Genomic DNA, 21459 nt, shown 5'->3' on the forward strand with positions numbered 1-21459 from the left:
AACATGTTAGTCATTTGGGTCGCGATTTTTCATGAAGGAGTCTGTGGCGGGTCCTGAGGCTCAACCAGTTGAGAACCACTGCACTAGAGGCTGACTCCAAAAGACCTGGAAGTCTACCAGCAGTTAGTTGAATGCATGTAACTTGACTGTTATGGTGGATGTCTACTGATAGCTTGTTGACTGTCAACAGACTGACCATCAAAGTAAAGTGTCACCGTCTTTTTTTGATGGTTTCATTGGAAGACAACTTGAGTGCAACGTCAATTAATATTTCACTTTACTGACGTTCATCCATCAGTCTTCTACGTTTGAGTATTTCTCACTCTCTGCTGTCAGCCATGAACTTTTCGAGTCCCACAATGGGGATTAATGAGTTGACTTATTTGCATCAGCCGTTAGACGGAGGTAATTATCAGCTGAATAAAAATCCATTGTGTGCAACAATATCCTTACTGTGATAGCCAATCAATCGGCTGAACCAATAAAAAACACATTCGCAATGTAATGAGGCCCTTTTTGACCCCTCTTCCTCTCCCCCTCTTCCAGCTGTGTCCTGTCGCCAGCTGGACGGGACGCAGGCCGACATCGGCGAGTGCCTGAAATTCGCCAAGGCCATGCCTGCCATCACTCAGCGCTGTCAGCTCCCCTGCCAGGATGACTGCCAGCTGACCAACTGGTCCAAGTTCTCGTCCTGCACAGCTGACTGTGTAGGAGTCCGCACCAGAAAGAGAGCATTGATAGGTGAGAACAGAGAGCGGCACAGCACACACACAACCAGCTGCTGTTCTTGAACCCCGTTTTTCTGCTGAGCTTTGGTACACTGTAGTTAAAGTGTTGGTGAAGTACAAGGCAATTTAGGGCCTAATGTTGATGGTAACGCTCCAAGACACAAGCAGTAAAAAGAAACAACAAGTCGTAAATCTATTCAGATAGTTCTTGCCAGCTAAATGCTCCAGTGGGATTGAAGCAACAAATCTGAAATAACTCCTTAGTCTTTGTTATCCATCAGGCTGTCCCCAGAGAGACGCCCTATGCATCGCAGCCATAAAAGCAAAATGACAAACAAGAGAGTGCAATGCATTAAGACACCTGCACAAGAGGTTACCGAGGAGGGAGAAAGTCGACTTTTACCTCCCAGAAAGTGGATTGAAAATCCATTCCCCAAAGAGTGTAAGCACAGAGCATCAGACAATATTTAATATCACTTTTAAAAACATAAAGCCTGCAAGCATAACAAAGAGCATAGTCCGAAGGTAACACACATAATAACAGTTTTATTTAAGATTAAAAACATGATCATAATAAGCTACAAGCTTCTGTGTTCTGGTGTCGATATGACCTAAAATAAATCTTTGGAGAAGTCTGGAAGTTTGACATTTTTAAATCAGTGAAAGTTAAAGTGAGAAGTAAAGTGTATGATAATGTGGAGCAGAATGCATACTAGCATACTTTGTTGTAGCCTGTTAGTCACAGCATGTTGCTCTAATGCAATTAGCAGCAAGCAGCTGTGGTCTGATTATGAAACGATTCCAGAACTTTACTGAAATTATTCAGATGCAAAGAACAAAATCAGCGTCATGGAGACTCTAAAAACTGCAGGTTGAAATCCTGTGGGATATTATTTAGAGAGTTATCAAAGGTAAGTCTGCTTATTCTTCATGAGAAAAGAGCCACTAATGAAAACGTTTTTTATGCTCTGTGATCTTTGATTAATGACAGACATGTTGGAAGATAAAAATCGTTGAGCTGGTCTAGGTTGAAACCCTGATGCATGTATTAAACATGAGCAACTGTTGAGTCAGCCAGAATCTTTTTTTTAGTGAGTACACTATCCCAAACGAAGCCTTGACAGTAGCCTTGAGTATGATAAGATGGAAAGCTGCTCTGGCCTCACAGAGACAGAAATCCACCATCACCCTGTGGAGTCACCTCTCCCCCGGCTACTCTGCTCATCTCTGTCCCTCTGCTGATCCTCAGGGAGGAGCAAGAAGAAAGACAAATGCAAGAACACCCAAATGTACCCTCTGAGTGAGACCCAGTACTGCCCCTGTGACAAGTACAACGCCCAGCCGGTGGGGAACTGGTCAGACTGCATCCTGCCCGAAGCGGACAGAGCGGAGAGCACCCTCGGGCTGAAGGTCCAGGGAGACATCAAGGAGTGTGGACAGGGCTACCGCTACCAGGCCATGGTGTGCTACGACCAGGACAACAGGCTGGTGGAGACGCTACGCTGCAACAGTCACGGTGAGTTCATGCGCGCTGGTGTCTGTCGGTCACTGGAGAGTTTATGGAACTGTTTGGATCAGTAAAAAAATATATGAAAGAATACATAGACATGCATGTGGTTAAGTTATTTCTCTCTCTTCAAGGTGAACGTATTTCTGTTTTAGCTCCCCTCAGAAACAGGGGCGATTCTAGTCTGTTGGGGCCCTTGGCAAAAATTTATTTTGGGCCCCTCCAACCACCATTAAGTCTGCCAGTGTCCTGACACTCTTCCTCTTTCTTTTTCACTCCCAGAAGGATAATTCCTCTTCATTTTCCTTCAGTGACTTTAATCGACGAGCTATGGTTCTTACAGGATTATTACATGAGAGTGATTGCAGTGAGATGGGGCCCCATTAGGGAGGTTTCCTACTCTAAGTTTGTCAGCATTCGGGGGTCCCTTACTGGCCTGAGGCGCCAAGCAGTTGCCTGATTTGCCTGTTGACAAGCATCGACTCTGAACAGAAATTTCAGAGGAATTTGGCGCTGTACTAATAAAGACTGATTTAGTGATGATCCTGTTACAAATATTGCGGTGAATGCTCTTGAAATTCCAACCTATCCTCTCCTTAATTATTACATTTATACATTATATTTAACTTAGTAAATATTAGCTATAAGAGGCAGAGCCTTCACACTGTCCTTCTGTGACATTTGACTCATCTTTATTTATTCATTTGCAAAGTATACATCTAAAAAGGGAAAAACTAGTGTGCACACATCTGAGTAAAATGTAAACAGGTGCAGGACAACACATTGTATTAAGTGCAGAAAAAAGAGGAAGGTCCACACTGCACTCTGTTCACCTCCAAATGAGGAACTTTATTTCAAACAGGGCATTATTTTGATCCAAGAGATCTTCCTCGGGCAGATGTGGGAGGAGACAAACAGTTTTTATCTAAAGTGAGGCTAGCAGCAAGAAATCATTATCACCTGTTGATCCAAAAAAAAACTGGGACAGTAAATATAACAACAACAAGAGTGTGAGAGATACAGAAAAACTGTCAAAAAACTGAATTCATTATTTATTCATTTTTTGGAAAACTTACTATCTGATGAACGTCACTTTTGATAAGAGTGTCAGCCTGAAGGGAATGCTCTTAAATTACCGCTTGGTCTTCATTCCAACCCTCAGCTGTGGTCATGAGCTGTAGTAACCAAAAGAATACGACCGCGGATACAAGCAGCCGAAATGAGTTTCCTCCGGAGGGTGTCGGGGCTCAGCCTTAGCGAGAGGATGAGGAGCTCAGACATTCAGGGGGAGCTCGGAGAAGAGTCGCTACTCCTTTGCATTGAAGGGAGCCAGTTGAGGGGGTTTGGGCATCTGATTAGGATCCTCCTGTATGCCTTCCTTTGGAGGTTTTTCGGGGCGACCCCAGGTAGTCCCAGAATTTGCTGGAGGGGATTATGTATCCTGTCTGATCTGGGAACGCCTCAGAATCCCCCAGGAGGAGCTGGAAAACGTTGCTGGGGAGAGGGAAGTCTGGGTTGACTTAATGCGCTTGCTGCCACCACGACCCGACCTCAGATAAGCGGAAAAAAAACAGTGGGATAGTCTCATAGCAGCACAAGGGTTTTTAAAAAAGTAAATCCTGGGGGGAATACCTCCCAAAACACATCACAATACCAAGGGAACATATATAGACACTAAAACCAGCAGTCACAGCAGAAAGAAACTTTTTTTTAGTGAGTACATCTCATGATGTGGGATCATGGACCAATCACAGAAAAGAATCCATTCAGACATTTGTGTTTAAACTAGATAAAGCAAAGATTGAATAAAGAACCTCTCTCATATCTCATCAACTTGACTCGGTTCTTGAGAAGCTGTAGCTCTCAAATGAATTTGAAATACACCCACAGATCGCTCACGTTATATACAGAAGCAAAACACTTGAGGTCAGAGGAAAACATCTTTTCTTTTTTCTCCTCTAGTTTGAACAATATTCAGCTCTGCTTTCGAGTTCAGCCTGTGACCTGACGATGGAAGCAGCTCAAAGAGAAGTGTGCAGAGGTACTTGAGCTTGCAGGTGTTGTACATCGTGTAGAAATGAGACGTTTTCTCTTCTCCAGCCTTGACTTCTTGATTCCTGGTGAGGAAACATACAGTGGCCAATCAGGACGCTGTACATGCAAGAATAAAGTGTTTGTCCTGTGAAACATTCATCTGAAGTGAAGGATTATGTTTGTGCACGTATGAAAAGCTCCTCCCATGCAGGCCACAGACTCTCTCTGAATACTGACTCTCACATAAGGAGGCGTTTTTTTTTTTTCCCCAGCACACTCCTGTCAGAATCGTTTGTCTCCTCGTTGTAAGGTCTTATCTTAGATCCGAAATACTTCAAGCGAAGAAAGCCGGGCTCAGAAACTCGTTGTGAAATTGCTGTGAAATAGAATGCGGAGATGTTCAAATGAATACATCAGCGTTGTGCATATATAAACATGGTTTTAGCCTCCTTGTGTGAGTCAGAGAATCAGATACGCGTCACTTAATCTGAGTGTGGGTGTGACACGAGCACGTTGTACGGCTGGGGTTGTGTGTTAGCGTGTGTTTTTTACACCTATGTGAATGTTTGAGTGTGTATGTGTGCAGCCACACATCTTCATCTTTAAGCATCGTTGAGCTCAGAAAAAGAACTGTTCCTTAAGGTTCACACAAAACCTAAAAGAACGCTCATGAGGATCAGAGACTCGATCATCCTCTTCTTTCTGTCATACCTCTTTCATTGTCTGTGCCGTCCTCTCCACCTCAGCCAGCTTCACTTTGAATCTTGATAGAGGTGGAGACGAGGTCCTTCCCAGCAGCTCGGCAGCTGAAACGATGCCCTCGGCTATGATGACGATCAAGGGAAAACTGTGCCACAGTCCTCTTTTATTCCACAGACGTCAACAGAAGAAAATAGGATCGTCTTTAAAAGTGCTTTAAAAGGGAAGACGCTGAAACTTGTTCTCGATAGAAACATTCATTTATTGAGATTTTGCACGGTTACAACATGGGACAATATAATGATCGTGAACTGTGTGGAGGACATATCAAAGGAGAAATCCTAAACATGATTTGAGTTGGAGCTTGATTGCAGGAGAGACTTGAAAAACGATGAAGTGAGTAACAGTCATTCTACAATTCAATTCTACAATTCACTTAGCAGACGCTTTTATCCAAAGCGACGTACATTAGAGAGTAAGGACAACACAAGCAAGGATCTAGAAAAAAGGAAACAATGTCAGTAAGAGCAAACGATCAGCTTTGAGTCCGATTGGACACACAGGTGCTGACAGGAAGTGACCAGAGGCAAAGCACAACATTGACGGCAGTTCTTGAGAGCTCTAATCAGTATAGAAACCATCTTATAAGTCATCGTTATCAAACAAAACCATAGTCATTACCATCATCATCATCATCATCATCATCATCATCATCAGCAATAATATTGAGACCATCTTCATCATCATCATTAAGTTCGTAGGTATTCATGAAAGAGCTGGGTCTTTAGCTTTTTCTTAAAGGTGCAGAGGGACTCTGCAGATCGAACATCCAACTGACAAAGTCTTGATTTTATTAGTTCCCTGCAATCACTGCAGTCCTGCACAAGAAGATGTAATTAGTGTGTTGTCATGTCCAATAAAATCAAGACTGACAGTGACGGGTGGGGATGGGGGGGGGGGGGGGGGGGGACTTCAGGCCGTGCAAACTCAAGACAATCGCTGGAACTCTGATGCCATCCTGAAAGTTTCTAGAAAATGTACAGACAGCATTCATCCGACCCCTTCATTTGTATTTTTGCATTACACAAAAGATAATGATGTTTCCTTTTGTGGTCGTCCTGCATTTTAGGATTTGCAGAATAACTGTATCATGATAATCAGGGACCATGTATCTCATATTGTAGCAGATCGAATCATCCCGGTTTTTAACTGCTTTTCATTCAGACTGCAGGGAAAATAAAGGGAGGTACACATCACACATCCCTGCAGACTGCTTTTGAGAAAGGCTTCTCTAAGGCAAGCCAATAAGATTGTCAGTGACCCATCTCATGTTCTACATACAGAGTATGAACTTCTGCCCTCTGTTAAGAGGTTTAGAGTTCCCCGTTGTAGACTGAACAGGTTTAAAATTCATTCATCCCTTAGTCTGTTAAGCTTGTAAATGATGGCAATAAGGCAGGGTAGGCACTGGGCTCTGATTTCTCTCTGCCTTTCTTCACTGGTATTTTAAGAAGCTGGGCCCGTATTCACTAACTTTCTGAGAATCCTCTCAGAGAGCTCCTAACTTAGCTGTGTGATACTGTCTAAGTCGTACTTTAAAAGTAAAGAGCCTACAAGATGTTTGAAATCACATGCCCTCTTGTGCTGCAGCTTCTTCACATGCTGAGCGTTACATCAGCAGGTAAAGGGTCTTCATCAGTGATTGGATGCTCCTGTGGAGGTAACCACAACATGCATGTCTCACTTTGTACTGAACAAAGTCAGAGATGGATTGAAATGTCTGCACAAATCATTTTTGTCTGTTCAGCCCGACTATGATTCAAAAAGATTCTTCTTCATGTCCTGTTTGAAGAACATTTCTCTGTTTCCTCCTCAGCTTGAAAAACTCTTCATCCTGTTAGAAGTCCTCCTCACAGTTTGACACCTCAGGAGCTCTCTTCAGGTCTAGTCCTAACTTTGAGGAGAAATTCTTAGAAAATGCCCTGATTCTAAGAATTTTCTCGGAATTTGTTTCCCTAGAAGCAACTCTTTATAAATGATAAATAATCAAGGTTTAATGTGAAAAATGCTGAATGTTGCCTTTTTGTGGCTGCAGCATGGCTGAGGACCCCCAGATAACTTTGTACGAAATGAATCATGAATCTGGGTGTCTTATCGTATCCTGTCCTATCCTATTGTCCAATCGTATCATATCACACAGCATTATATCATATCCTGTGGCAGTGATCATCAACTGGTGGCCACATCTGTCCCACCATAGCCTACCATCCGGCCCCCCAGAATTTGAATCATCTCGGGTAATTAAACAACAAACATAAAGATAAAACCACAAGGCTGAAATACTCTCATTAGGTTCATGGGAGAAATTATATTTCCCCTCTGACACCAACTTCATCACGTCTTATGTGCAAACCTATTTTAAAGTCCGGCCCCCACAGGGTCTGTCAGGAAAAAAGCTGGCCTTTATATAAATGTAGATGATGACATCCTGTCCCTTTGTAGCCTATCGCATCGTATCCTTTTCTCCAATTGTATCGCATCATATCATATCCTAAGATATACTATTGTTCTATCCTATTATATCATACTGTTTCCTATCGTATTGTATCCTGACTTACCCTGTGAACCCTATCGTATAATGTCCTATAGTCTGGTCGTATCGTATCGTGCCATATCCTAAACTATGGCATACTATTGTTTTATGCCATTGCATCGCATCCTATCATATCCTATCCTATCGTATCGCATTATATTGTATCATATACTATCCTATTGTATCATATTGTGCCTTATCCTATCATATCATATCATACTCTATCCGGACATACCCTGTGATTCCACCCCTAGTGTTACTATTAATACTTTTAATCAGCCCTGGAACTCAGACATTGTCATAAAGCTTTCAAAATATAAAAAAAGATAATTATTATGATATCACAAACATGGCGAATTCTCGTCTGCCATTGGCTTAAACTTAACGACTACAAGTCCACCAGGTAAATCTTGAGTCTGGGACATCCCTTATCAGAAAATACACTTCAGCTCCCTCTACCACCCACGCTGTGCCAAAGGTCAGGATGCAGCCAGGGGAAATCTCTCAATAAGTCCCCTGCTATGTCCTATATATATATGCCATTACTCATATAGTGCTTATATTTATGACTATATGGGACCTGTGATGCGTTGACCTTTAGCATGACTTAATATTACAGGATGGCTCAGGGGGCTTTGGCCTCTTCTTTGCAGGATGTGGTGAAGGAGGAGGGAAGACAGACACTCTGGGAAGCCATAATGGGTACAGCTTAAGGGCAAGTATCTTGCTGAGGACCGGTGTGAATTTGAGCAGTACTACGGTGAACAGATTTGTTGGTGCATGACATCCTGTTATTGTAATAACAAGAGACTAACACTGAGAGGCTGCGCTGAGTTTAAACTGTTCAGAGTGAAACAACATGTAGGAAGATCGCTGTCAAGGTCAGCGTCTGATAAACATGGCTCTGTTCATCAAAGGGCCCTTAGCTTCATCCCGGGGAAATATTTATTAAAGCGCCCAGCAATAAGTCTGTCCCCCTCGCCTTGAAGGCGGTGATGCAGGAGGTGTAACAGAACAGAAGTCAGGCAGAGGATCCTTGGAGCAGAAAGTTTCACATAAAGCTTCAGGGCCCAACCACCCAGTGAGAGGAAGACATTTGGTCTCAGAAGCCAGCAGTATGGTGACTCAGCCGGACGTTTGCACCGGCTGGATGGACAGAAATAAATGGTGTCTGGATCAACCACCAGGATGTCGGAAATGATTATGGGTCTGCAAGTGCACAAAAAGAGTGAAAAGTGTTCCTGTATGTCTACTTATTAGCTGCTATGGATGCACATGGTGCACCAACTTTTATTCTTATGAAAGTTCCAACACGGACATTTGCTAATGATGTAAAAGACAACGTGTTGTTTCACAGCCTTCATAAAAAATAGAACAACAGACCATCAGGTTCAGTCGATTTACTTCTCTGAAATAGAAGACATTTGCCTTTCTGCTCCACGTACAGTATCTCTTCTCTGACTGATTCCCCAATCTGAGAAATTCAATTAGACTTTAAGAAAAGCCATCGATCAAGAGGTGGTCAAGAAGCGGAGATACTCGACTTTATAAAGATGGTTTTTATTACTTAAAACAAAAAGTATGAATGCTCTTATTGGTATTAAAATGTTAACTGATACTCTGTTTTTTTTTTAAACATCTTAGTATAAAGAAAACACAATTTACTTGTATTTTTTCTTTCCAAACAGACTTAACAGAACCAAATTATTTTTTAAAGTTTCTAAATTCGCAAATGGATCCTTAAGCAGCGGGTGATCAATCTGAGTCTCCACTCTTCATCGTTGCCATCGCTTGTAAGTGCTTTCCAGTTTGTTTCTGTCAGTTTTCCCCTCAAAGCTTTTTAGGTCTTCACGTTGTGCCAACATACAAAAAAAATACCAGCTGCTTCCTGTACGTGCAAAGAGAAAATAACAACAAATCATTACCATGCAGTGAGACGCAGTAAAGTACAGATTAAGCTTACATATCTATGCTATATTATGTTATAAGCATCCTCCTAATTGATCGTGACTGTTGCTATGAAGCTTGTCTATTTCCAGAGGATATTCAAGTTATCATCGGGAGGAAAACGAGCTGGTTGGGATATGTCCTGAATTGAGCAATCAGGAGAAAGGGAAGCTTTGTGCAGCGGTGACAACTGCTTCAGGATCTGGAGCAGGAGTTTGTGCCAGGTTACAAGTTGACTTTTAAAAGGCAGCAGCAGTGATCTCCCACCTGGACTTAATCCAAAAGCCTCTCGGGGAGAGCTTGGCACCTTACGACTTGATATCAGTTGAACTGCGAGTGAACTGTTGGCTGAGGTGCTGCAGCTTCTGCACTCGGGGGATGGGCTTAAGGTGACAGCGAGAGGGATTTAAAGTGACTTGACTTGAACTTGGAGTCTACAGTGTGAGATCAAAAGGTGCAGCTCTCAGAGGCCACGCCGACCTCAGCAAGGTGTAGATGTAGTGATGCTGATCTGGCCTCAGGGGCAGCAGAGTGTAAAGAGGTCGCGCTGCAGAGTGCGTGTGTGCAGGCACGTGTACGGATGAGATCATTATGTCACTGCGCATTACTTGGTCCCATGCATGCCAGGACTCCGGTCCTGACGGGATTAAGTAGACCTTTTATTTTTTTTTCAATCATATTAGCTCTAAAGACTCTGACTGCTCTGATCGGGTCCATCCTTCATCCTTCAACCGTCCTCTTCGGCTGAGCCAAATTTAAAGCCCACGTTTGAGCTCCAATCATCCATATTGCATAGTTGTGTTTTTGAGAAAGAGAGGCTGCAACCTCTGGCAGCAGAAGTCTGAAGCTCTGCTAAAAGATGGTCACAAAGAAGGAAAACGAAAGAACTCATAAGAGCAGGGGCGTGTCCTGACTGTTCTGACTGGGCTGAAAAAACTGGGGTACTGATGACCTCTGCAGGGGAGCTTTAAGTTTGTGTGAAAAAAACGTGAATGAATTTCATTTATTTAGTCTTTTATCTCCACTAAAAAGACTAGCCGCTCCGAGTGCTCAAGTTGAAAATCTTTCAGCAGTGGCAGGATGAAGTGCGCAAACATTTCTACTGCAGGGTAACCGCCATGAAGGTCATAAACTGATTTAGTATGGAGGAGGTGTGGCCATACAGCAGTTTGTTTTGGTTTCATGCTGATGCTCAAGGGCGACACCTACTGGATCAAAAGGTCACACAGTCTTCCTTTAACAGTTCACCTCGTTGTTCAATGAGCGTTATTTCTGTGTCTTGTCTGATCGGCCTATAGATGCTTTTATGAAAGCAAGAACTGGATTTTCTGAATTGCAATGCTTCTTCTCACCTCTATCTGCAGCAACTTGCCCACACCACCACAGCTGAAAGCATTGTTTTTTGTTTGTTCTCTTCCTGGTTTGAACCTGACCTGACCTGAGCAGGCCTTCAAAATGGTTCTGAACTTGTTTGAATCACCGTGGGACGAATTCAGACATTCTGAAGCTCCATGTCCAGATGTGGAAATCTGTTGTTTTACCTCGCAGCTCAGCATGTCCGTTTGAAAAATGAAGTTGCTGCATGAGATGAAATTGGCCCAGTAAGACTATCCTATGATACACCTTTAAAAATTGACTTGCAGGGACTGACCAGCCTCTGAAGCTTGTTATCCCAAATCAAGGGTAGTGGGCTCTTAGTGAAGCCGTAAGTCAATGTTGCACCACATCTCTCTCTTTGGAAGAAGCAGTCTGAAAGAGCTCCCAGCAGTAAGAGGAAGTGGTTAGGCACCCAGCAAGAAACTCCACTTTCCTGCCTCATTGACCGTATCGATTTTCTTAATCAAAGGCTAAACACATTTCCACACTCATGCTGTTACATAAACCTGAAAACATATTAGTATCTCTCTGCTTAACAGGGGAAGTCTTGATTTCGAGTTATTCAAATGCACGAGGCCAAAGGTGCAGATAATAACATCTTTCAACAAATTTGACTGAACCTTGGCATCGGTGTAGAGCCCAACACGAGGAAATCACCACCCAGAGATGATAAAAAAAACAAAACATGAATAACAAGCTGAGTAAGACGCTTAAACCAGCCCTGATAAATGTGTCATGGCCCTGTGAGCCGAGGAGAAAAAGATTGAAATAATGAAGCCGGCAGCCAGACATGCCCCAAACTGTCTCTGTAGATTCTCAGACTTTTATGTAACACACCATAAAATTGGGCCTTTGAATGTGGACCCTGTTTTCATTCCACTGCGCCGAAAAAAATCAATAGGTGGATTTAGATTATTTTGTGAAGCATCGGTTATTAGTTTGCAGCCCTCTTACTGCGGGGTATTTTTACCCATGTCGCTTTTAAAGGCTTCTTGAAATTTAAGGTTTGTTTGTTCGGTCGAAAAGAAAAGAAATAACCTTTGGGATTTTTGGACAAATGTAGGTTCCTATGAGATAAAGAAAGCACGTTTCTATTCAAGGTCTCCAGCCGAGGCGATTTCTCTCTGCAGCAGTCTCTGACGGGACGCTGAAAGGCAGAGACTCTGTGGATGGCACAGATTATTTCTCGTTATACATTACGTGGTGAATGCCTTCTCCTTCAGCGCTAATTAATAACAGAGTACAGTAGAACGTCAAGGAATTAATTAAGAAACAGTCATTGTTCTGTCTTTCAGTTTTTCTTCTTTGCTCGTTGCTTTAACAGGGACATATTATCCCCCTTTTTCCACCTTTTTCAAACAGTCCCCCTGTGGTCTAAATGAAACATCTGTGCTGTGCTTTGGTCAAAATATAACATGAATCAAGCACCAGAGGAGGTTTGTGACCCTGTATAAACCAGCTCTCTCAGAACGCTCCGTTTTGGTGTGTGTGTCTCTTTAAATGCAATGAGCCCCCCCCCCTGAGTTTTCCTGGTAGACATCACTCCTTCGCTAGCGAGAATAAAAATGGCGGACCTGCGCAAAAGTTTAGCTCTAAAACTGAGCATTTTTCTCTGAGTTGTAAGACTTATGCAGACCACAAACAAAGGACTGGATGGGTTTATTTCACATGTTGTGGGTGAGAAGACTCTCAGGTTACCCAAATATATGTTCAAAAACACAAAGTGGATTTTTAAGATAATCCTCTCTTTCACTCTGCAGGTCACGAGACAAACAGCAGAGCCACCACCATGAAAATATGTTTAGACCTTCCTCATAATGTCCTCCTTTTTTGTCCTCCGGTCAGGTTATATCGAGGAGGCGTGCATCATCCCCTGTCCCTCAGACTGTAAACTCAGTGAATGGTCAAACTGGTCACGCTGCAGCAAGTCGTGCGGCAGCGGAGTCAAAGTTCGCTCCAAATGGCTCCGAGAGAAACCTTACAACGGGGGCCGGCCGTGTCCCAAACTGGACCACATCAACCAGGTACGGACTCTGAGGAGAGATCACATGTATAATGATGGTTCTTTGGTCTTTTTCTGAGAACATATGTATCTACTAGATTCACTCAGAACCTTTGTAACATCTTTAATCTTTGAGTTTTTTTCCATATGTGTGTCAGTTGATATTTGTACTTCCTGTAGATGAGACGTGTGTTGTGTGATGTTTGTGTATTTTGATAAACAATGTGAATGTGTTAAATTGTCACAATGTAAACTGAGGACCCCTACGACCTGTACTATGAAGAGAGTTCAACATACCCAGACTACCTTTTGGTTATCTGGCTTCATTAACTCTGACATAAGAGATCACACCAAGCTGGTTAAAGAGCCCACATTCTGCCCTTTTTGGGGTTTGTATATTTAATCTATGTACCTACTTTTGTACGTTCACAATAGCTAAAGTCTGAAAAAAGTGTCTGTTTTCATGTACTGCTCCTCCTTGCTCCCTCTACGCTCTGAGTCCGTCAGCTACGCTCTGCTGAGCCCACACTGTTAGACCCCACGTGGGCCAAGTCTGCTCTGATTGGTCTGCCGATCCGCTCTGTCGTTATTGGTCAGTTGCTCAGCACGCTTCTCGGAAATTTCAACATGAGCTGCAGGGCTTGCCACAATGAGCCAACGGCCTAGATCAGTGATCTCACACTGACAATGACGTCGGACTGACACATTTTTATCGAGGGGGGCTAGAACCGAGCGTTACATGCAGCTAATGCTACAGCTAACAGGAGGACGTAGGAGAAGCCGCGTTTCCGCGGACTTTGAATTTTTGCACATAGATGTGCCTAAACATGCACAGGACACTTGGAAAACACACTAAAGGGCATATAAAACCAGAAAAAGCATAATATGGGACCTTTAAAGGAGCAGTATGTAACTCTGACACCTAGTGTTTAAAATGGGTACTGCAGTCCAAATTCAGAACATTGTAGAGAGCTGTCTCCCCCCGCCCCCTCCTCTCTAGAGACGATGCTCACGCAGGTTGCCATGTGGTGGACACTGAAGCTTCAGTGTTTAGCCAGCTCTGCATCGGTCTGTAAACCTTTCTGCGTTCTAACCTCTCTCCATTTTTTCAAAAGCATCTCCAACATTGATCCTAGTTTGAGTTTATTAGAAACATGCAGAGGCTTGATGCGTGATGCTCTCTACTCATCGTTAATTCTTGAATGTGTATGACTTGTGCGCCAGTATATTCAGACTCAGTATGAGGAATCCAACAGTGGAGGGGAAGGAGAAAGAAAATTCATTATTAATGAATGATGAGCTTGAATCTGCAGAGTTTCCCTCCACCTTCCCCTCATTATTGCTGCACTTCTTCTTCTTTTTTTTTTGCTGAGCAGCAACAGTGCAAAAAAGCGATGTGTGCTATAAATGGATCCCATCCACCAGATTAATGCCCCCGATGTGTGCCAGTTGATTCCTTAAGGTTTCTATGATTTGCAAAAATGAAAAGCTTTCCAGGCCTGTGAGTATCAGCAGATATAGATTAGGGGTTGTGTGGATGTATGCCTGGCAGTGTGCGTGTGTGTATCTGCTATGTTCACTCAGGTATTTATGCCAGAGGCTTTTCTGATTATGTCCTCTGGAAAGTTGCATTAATCATAGGTTGTGCTCTATATGAACAGTTGGCATGTGCTCATTAATCCATCTGTCTCCTTTTAATCCACCTCGATGCTCGCTGGATGTGACTCACCGCTACAGGCCCAGGTAAGAGCTGCTCCTCTTTCAGCCATTTCTAATCTAACCGCAGATGTTAAGTGTCACTGGTGTCAGTGGGTCAGTGGCAGATAGATGTACACACTCACTATCTCCTCACTGTAAATAAACAAACTGCTGTCGGATTGGAGTTTTACTTAGACAGACGTGTCTCCCAGGCAGAGCTGCTCTGAGGGCAGAAATAATCTCGTTGGCTCGGTTAAACCTCAGAGAGCTGAGCCAAAACATCACCGAGCATTAGGCGAAAACTTTGCCGACAAAAACTTGGCTGAAACATTTATGAAAATAAGATTTTTAGAGTTCTTGAAGTGTTCGTCATGACAATGAGAATGAAATATTTATTTGGCTTCTCTTGGAGTAAGAACAAATCAAGAAGTAAAACTGCCTCTGATCTGCTGCTTCATCTACTTTAAATCACCCCGGGAACACGTCACACATTTGAATAAGGTTGTTCTGTCCTCAGGTGTACGAGGTGGTGCCGTGTCAGAGCGACTGTAATCAGTATGTGTGGGTGGCCGAGCCGTGGAGCGTGTGGAAGGTCAGCAACGTCGACTTAAAGGAGAACTGTGGAGAAGGTGTCCAGACCAGGAAAGTCAGGTAATTATCAAACTGTCTGTTCTTTAAGTGTTTTCACAAAGTGAAGTTTAGAGCCGGTTATCACACACACTGACGACTCTCTCTGACCTCAAAGATCATCCAGTCATCAGATATCTAGGGGGGGTCCTTGCCACCCCTGTGCATCCCTCTGGACACGCCCCTATACAGGACAGGATCGCTCCGCTCCAAAGCTTTAACAGATACATGACTGTTCAACGTAGTGTATAAGGATAAGGATTAGTCGATTAAACAAATGGATAAACAAATATTTCGATGGCAATAAAAGCTGCCATGTTTAAATCACCTTTATCACCTTTTATAGTTAATGAAAACACTTTGAAGTCATCACTTCAGGAAACTGTGATGAGCATTTCCACAGCTCTTAGACATGATATTGCCTTAACTACTAATGGAATCGCCTGGAACTACTAATTACTAAGTAGCTGTTACTTTTAGCCCCAATAATTATTAATTTATTGCTTCATTTTTTGGCAAAAACATCAAAAAGTGCCAGTTAACTATGAAGGTTAAATGATATCATTGTTCCCATGTTTGCTTGATCAGTCATAAGAAGCAATTTGAAAACATGAGCTTAAACTGTTAAATATGTGACAGGCTTGTCAGTACTCTTCATCTTCTTGTACTCTTGCAGGCCTCAAACAAACTGAAACATGCTCATTTAGATCATTACACATGGATTTGTCTATTTTTTGTGAAGTTGTGCATGTTTGTGGGAGAGACAACATGCAGAGGATCCTGTTTTGGCGGGGATAACGCGCCTCACATGATTTAGCTGACAGTGAACAACCAACAAGCTGCCAAATCCTCTCTGGTGGAGCTCAAACTTTTGGATTTATGTTTCTGCGCGTCAGACAGACGCTCTAATTGCATTACGTGCGACTCATAACACCGTAATTAAATGAGATATACAGAAGCACTTATCCTACTCCTTTAAAAACAGAGGATTAAAAAAACAGCCAGACTTTCATTCGGTTAACGCAGACATCAGCTGAGACCGATGGTCCAGGTTCTCTGCAATCACAAACTCTACGTCTAGGTCCATTTCAAAAAGTGGGACACAAGAAAATAATGCAACATCATAGTATCATGATGTCAGCCGTGCAGTTTTTAAGGATTTTAGATTAGAAATATTTCAAGATGACAGTTTTGCCTGAAAATATGGGATTGTCTTATCTCATCTTATATTGAGGATCTAGACTTTTAAATGCTGAAATATGGTCATGACAGTAAACATGTCACTTATGAGAGTACAGCTCATGACTGAGGTTAGAGCCGTCACACGGAGCTACAGAGCCAAGGGGAGACCTGGTGATCGACTGATTGACCTATTTTAAGATAACGGTCATCAAGGCGGCAGTTTTTCTGTATAAGATCGACAAACTAGTGGACGATCTGCACCAGCTCCCAATCAGGTAATCAGAGAGAGACATGTGAAGTCTGTCCTTTATGGCACAAACAGTAAAGAGAGAGAGTGGCAGGACACGCTAAGATGTGTAATAAAGAGAGAAGAGGTGGATAGGAGAACTACAGAGAAAATTAAATATGTCTGTATCGTCATTGTTTTTGCCATTTTTGTCATTTTTGTTTTTATAAAACACAGTTTGTTCTTGAAAAGCAGGAGTCGTCTTATGAGGAGAAAATTCAAAAACTGTCATGACCACAGTTTAGTAAAGCCAGGGCTCAGTTTAAAGAAGAATAGACACCCCCAATGCACCCAGAGAGTAACTGTTTGTACTGTATCTTTGTATTAGTTTGGATGTGTTGAATGTATTTACTTGGTTATAAGATTAAATGAAAGTGTAAAGAAGGATGCAGGTTTCTCTCTGAATCAGGTATTTCTAGTGCTGTGTGTGTTTACACCAACCCTCCATCGTCTCTGCAGTTCAACACAGGCAGTAAAAGAGATGTTTTTGTTTTTAAGTTGACCTTCCCTTCCTCCAATTGCTGGAGAAAGACGTACTGCAGCTCCTTACCTGCCAGCCTCATGTCCAGTTACAACATGACATCTGACTGTTCTGTTCTCTGGAGCTGAAGCTTTGCTAAAAAAAGGTCAAATTTGCTTTTGCCACCGCTCCCATAGGTGCATGCTGAACACGATAGACGGGCCGTCAGAGCCAGTGGAGGACTACCTCTGTGACCCCGAGGAGATGCCGCTCGGGGCCAGGGAGAGCCGGCTGCCCTGCCCTGAGGACTGCGTCCTGAACGACTGGGGCCCCTGGAGCCGTTGCAGCCTGGTGAGAGCTGGAGCCAGATCAGAGAGCAGCTCAGCTCGGCTGTCTGGCACAGCGCTGATATGAGAACGTCAGATTTCTGTGAAGCCCGCTGAGATCTATCTTAATATCTTTTTCCTGTCAGGAAAATTCTCTCTGAGGCTCAAGGAAAAAGCAACACTGTATTATTGTGAGCAGAGTGTGAATCTTTGTCAACAGGTTATGTCTCGTCTACCACAGAGGAATAAAAAGAGATGTATGAACTCAGGAAGCAGGAGAAAAATGGCTTATATATCACCTATATTACACTGTACTGGCTGTGAATGCAGCAGGGAAAGAAGGTGATTTATAGACAGCTGAGCAGAGTTTCTAGATTTACATCTTCTGACGTAAAAAACACACACACAAATGATGTCCCTACATCAGAAGTGATGTACTGGCAAACATAAAGCTGGCTCCAAATATTGCCCCAAGCTTTGTTATCACTTGAGAGGCGACCGCAAACAGTGAGAAGAGTTATTAATTCAGGGCTACAACCTTAAAATCTAAATCATAACCTGAAATGAACCTTCATTGACTCTCGTTTCGAGCGTTGTCATTGATTGTGTGCAGAGCAATGCAGGAGTCACAGCGAGGCCAGCTGTAAATTTAACAAATCAAGTCTCTAAATGACCCTTTGGTTTCGTTGTTTCCAAGTTTTTAATAGGGAGCCAAATTATCCACCGAGGTCTCCTTTCCATCAAACCATCCAACTCATTGATTTACACCGGGGAAACGGTAAACAAATACGTGTTTCTCTCGCTATATGGCCGTCACAAAACTGCAGTTCCTCAAGTGTCCACTTGAGGCTGGCTGCAAAAACCAAGGAATCCCCATGAGGTCCCATTTTACAGCCGAAGTAAAGCTCATTTCAATTTTATGAAGGTGAAGAGATGTGTCTTTTTGCATGAATCTGGGCGTGGCTAAGGTGACCGACAGGTGGGCGGCTTGTAGCTGTTTGACAGGAGGCTGAAGGCCCGCTCCAGCTTCACCTGTTTTTAGATTGATTGGAAAGGTAGGTGGAGATAGCACTTTTAATTTGCTGACCTCCGTAATTGGGCTTCATAACGCCTCTTCAGAAACCAATGGGTAGCATCACTGAGACTACACCCATGACTTATACAGTCTTTGTTAAATACTGTAATCACAAAGAGGTGCAGCTTCACCACCAGGTTGTGCACACATGTTTTACATCCAGGCAATGATTTGAATGCTATTAGGGATTTGTATCCACCTGTCCCTTGGTGTATCCGTAATGCTCTGATGAAGATGAAACAGAGTTCTGAGTGTGCAGAGATATCTTCTATCAGTTTCCTCTTATTGATGCCTGCAGCATTAGCACAGATGTAGCAGGGTGGAGGGGCGGTCATCCTGCATTAAGAGCCGTAATGTTTCCTGGAATTTAGTTCATAACTCTTTATTCTAGCCAGGAGGTTGATGGTAAAATGAATGGATCATGGGAATCCGTCTCTCTCTCTCTCTCTCTCTCTACATCATGAGAGTCCATTTCCTAATAAAAAGTCAGCAAATTGAATTTAGTCAAGAGACACCAACTGATTTAATCCTAGCGGCGAAACATTCACATAAATGCGACGTCACGAGTTCAATCTTTGTTGTCTCTCTTTGCAAAAAAGCATGTAAGGTGTCAGGACATTCTGTTCAGCAGCTCCACCCCTGACATCTCTGTAAAAAGCCATTTGAGCAGCTCTCGCCTCACCTGCTGTTCTCGCAGCAGCACGCCGGCCATTGTTAATCACACCCCATTCTCTCCCAAAGTGCTCGACACATCGACTTCCCCACAATTCCAATCTCGATCTGGAGTCTGCTGTGGCACCAGCGGGGCCCCTCGCATGTTTTATTCATGGTACCAGCGATGGAGTTATTCAAGGGGCTGTCATTTTCTCCCCCAACGCTCTTCTTCCCAAGCAATGACTGTGTAGAATCTGGTGGTTTACCATTCAAGCAGAATATCAGTTTCCTGTCGTTTCCTGCCGGAAAAAAAAATCCACATTGTGGGATTACAAGTATAGAGGGTAGAGAAAGGATCTTATTTATTTATTATAAGTAAAATGATAACACATCCATCCAGGGAGAAGACTTGTCGAGTTATAGAAGATTCAGAAGTGGCACATTCGCACAGTTTGAGCCTTTTAATGCTTGAAATATTTAGAAATCAGTGTTGCTGGAACGTTTAAATTTAGTTCAATTTAAGGACATGTCTGTAGTTATCACCATTTGCAACATTGATGGACACTGCGCAGTCATTAAACATTTTTGCAGCATCTTTGTCGACCTCTGTTTTATATGTGAGTCTCTGTTTTTTTCAGCCTTGTACGAGGATCAACAGTCGAGTACGAGAGGCCTACACCCTCCGGTCGCCCACTGTGGGGAGGCAGTGTCCGGACACGAGCGACAAGGAGCCCTGCAGCCTGAACCTCAACTGCTTCAACTACTTCTACAACATCACAGGTACATGTAAATGACTTTCATTATTCTTCTGTCCAGGAATATGTGAACTTTTTCTGTGATGGTTGTGGCCTAAAAAGACAGACTTAGTGGCAGCTTTTTGAAGAAGTTGCAGAAGTTTTAATTTTTAGTGGTTTGACATTTAATATAATTTGTGAGCTACTGGGAAGAACGCACAATACAAGCCATCTATTGGCTGAGTGAACTCATTCCCTTCTGACATCATTTCCAGGCAACTTCTGTGCCAGGATGCCAAATAATAAATAAAATAATAATGACGCTGAAGACAAAACAAAGAGTAGGGTACACACATCCAAAGATAAACATACACAGATGCTGAGTCGAAAATCAAACTAAAGTTAAGAATGAAAAAAGGATCCGCACACACTGTATTAAAAGCTCCCAGCAACCTTCAAAAGCAACGTTTGGATTCAACAGATCTTCTTCAGGCATTTTCAAGTCAACACCACGGAGCAATATTAAACATAAACACATCCATGACACAGGGGATTGTGGTCTACATGATTGAGAGTTATTGTTGCTGGGAGCTTTGGATGGAGTCGGAGATACTGACAATAATTCAATTCTCCCTCAGGGCTTGTACACTTTACTTACGTGTAAACGCACAAACACTATTTGAGATTAGCACCGACTCACTTTTGTAACGGAGCCCCTGGTTGGTGGAAAGTTAGAAACACAGCCTCTAATTGGTTGATAGACTCAACGTGCAGTAAGGCAGCAGGAAGTGGCTACGTTTGCGGCTAACTGCTAACAGCAAGAACACACTGAGTGCTGGATTTATTGTTAAGGATTTACTGTGTAGTGTCTCCAAATTTGATAGCTCATGGCGGAGAAACAGTCACACCAAGGCCTTGTCCAAAAAGCACAGCCGTCTGCTTCTCAGCAAAGACATGAGTCTCTAGCATGAAGCTTTCAAAAGATATTAAAGACACAGTAAACCGAACACTCAAACATTTTTGCAGCATTGTAGACTTAAACCCAACCCTAACCATGTATTGGGCGGCTGGGGCTCAGTTGGTTGAGTCGATCATCTCTCTACAGAAGGTCCTGGGTTCGATCCCCAGCTCCTGCAGCCCTTGGGCAAGACACTTAACCTCAAGTTGTTCCAACTGCTTCTTTGGCGCTGTGTGAATGTGTATGAATGTTATTAGTGACTTCTGATGGTCACTTTACATAGCAGACTCTGCAATCAGGATGTGAAGGTGTAGGTGTGACCTTGCGGTGTAAAAGCACTTTGGACTTGATCTCTACAAGATCAAGTCACCATATTTTGAATAACAAAGAAGTGAATTTAGTGACGTACACGTTGGCGCCTAAGAATAGAACCAGGTGATTGATCAAATTTGGGGACCAGTGTGGGAGATTGGCCTAAATTCCCAAGTCCCAAAAACATGCTGAGATTGGTTGACTATGTGTGAATCTGCTGAATCACTCCATCACAACTTCCTGGAGCTATACTAGTCATT

The 21459-nt window shown here is 43.0% G+C and overlaps 1 protein-coding gene across 1 annotated transcript in view; it reads left to right on the top strand.

Annotated features, from left to right (window-relative positions):
* The window catches only part of thsd7ab (thrombospondin, type I, domain containing 7Ab), a 176958-nt gene that overhangs the window by 115128 nt on the left and 40371 nt on the right, over positions 1 to 21459 (top strand). The window contains exons 12-18 of the mRNA XM_061049857.1: positions 547 to 741; positions 1978 to 2244; positions 12731 to 12909; positions 14625 to 14630; positions 15103 to 15236; positions 17338 to 17491; positions 19834 to 19975. Of these exons, the coding sequence (XP_060905840.1) occupies positions 547 to 741; positions 1978 to 2244; positions 12731 to 12909; positions 14625 to 14630; positions 15103 to 15236; positions 17338 to 17491; positions 19834 to 19975 (1077 nt within the window). The remainder of the gene's footprint in view (positions 1 to 546; positions 742 to 1977; positions 2245 to 12730; positions 12910 to 14624; positions 14631 to 15102; positions 15237 to 17337; positions 17492 to 19833; positions 19976 to 21459) is intronic.

This window comes from Labrus mixtus, chromosome 11 (assembly GCF_963584025.1).
Source record: "Labrus mixtus chromosome 11, fLabMix1.1, whole genome shotgun sequence".
In the NCBI taxonomy this organism is placed as follows: domain Eukaryota; kingdom Metazoa; phylum Chordata; class Actinopteri; order Labriformes; family Labridae; genus Labrus; species Labrus mixtus.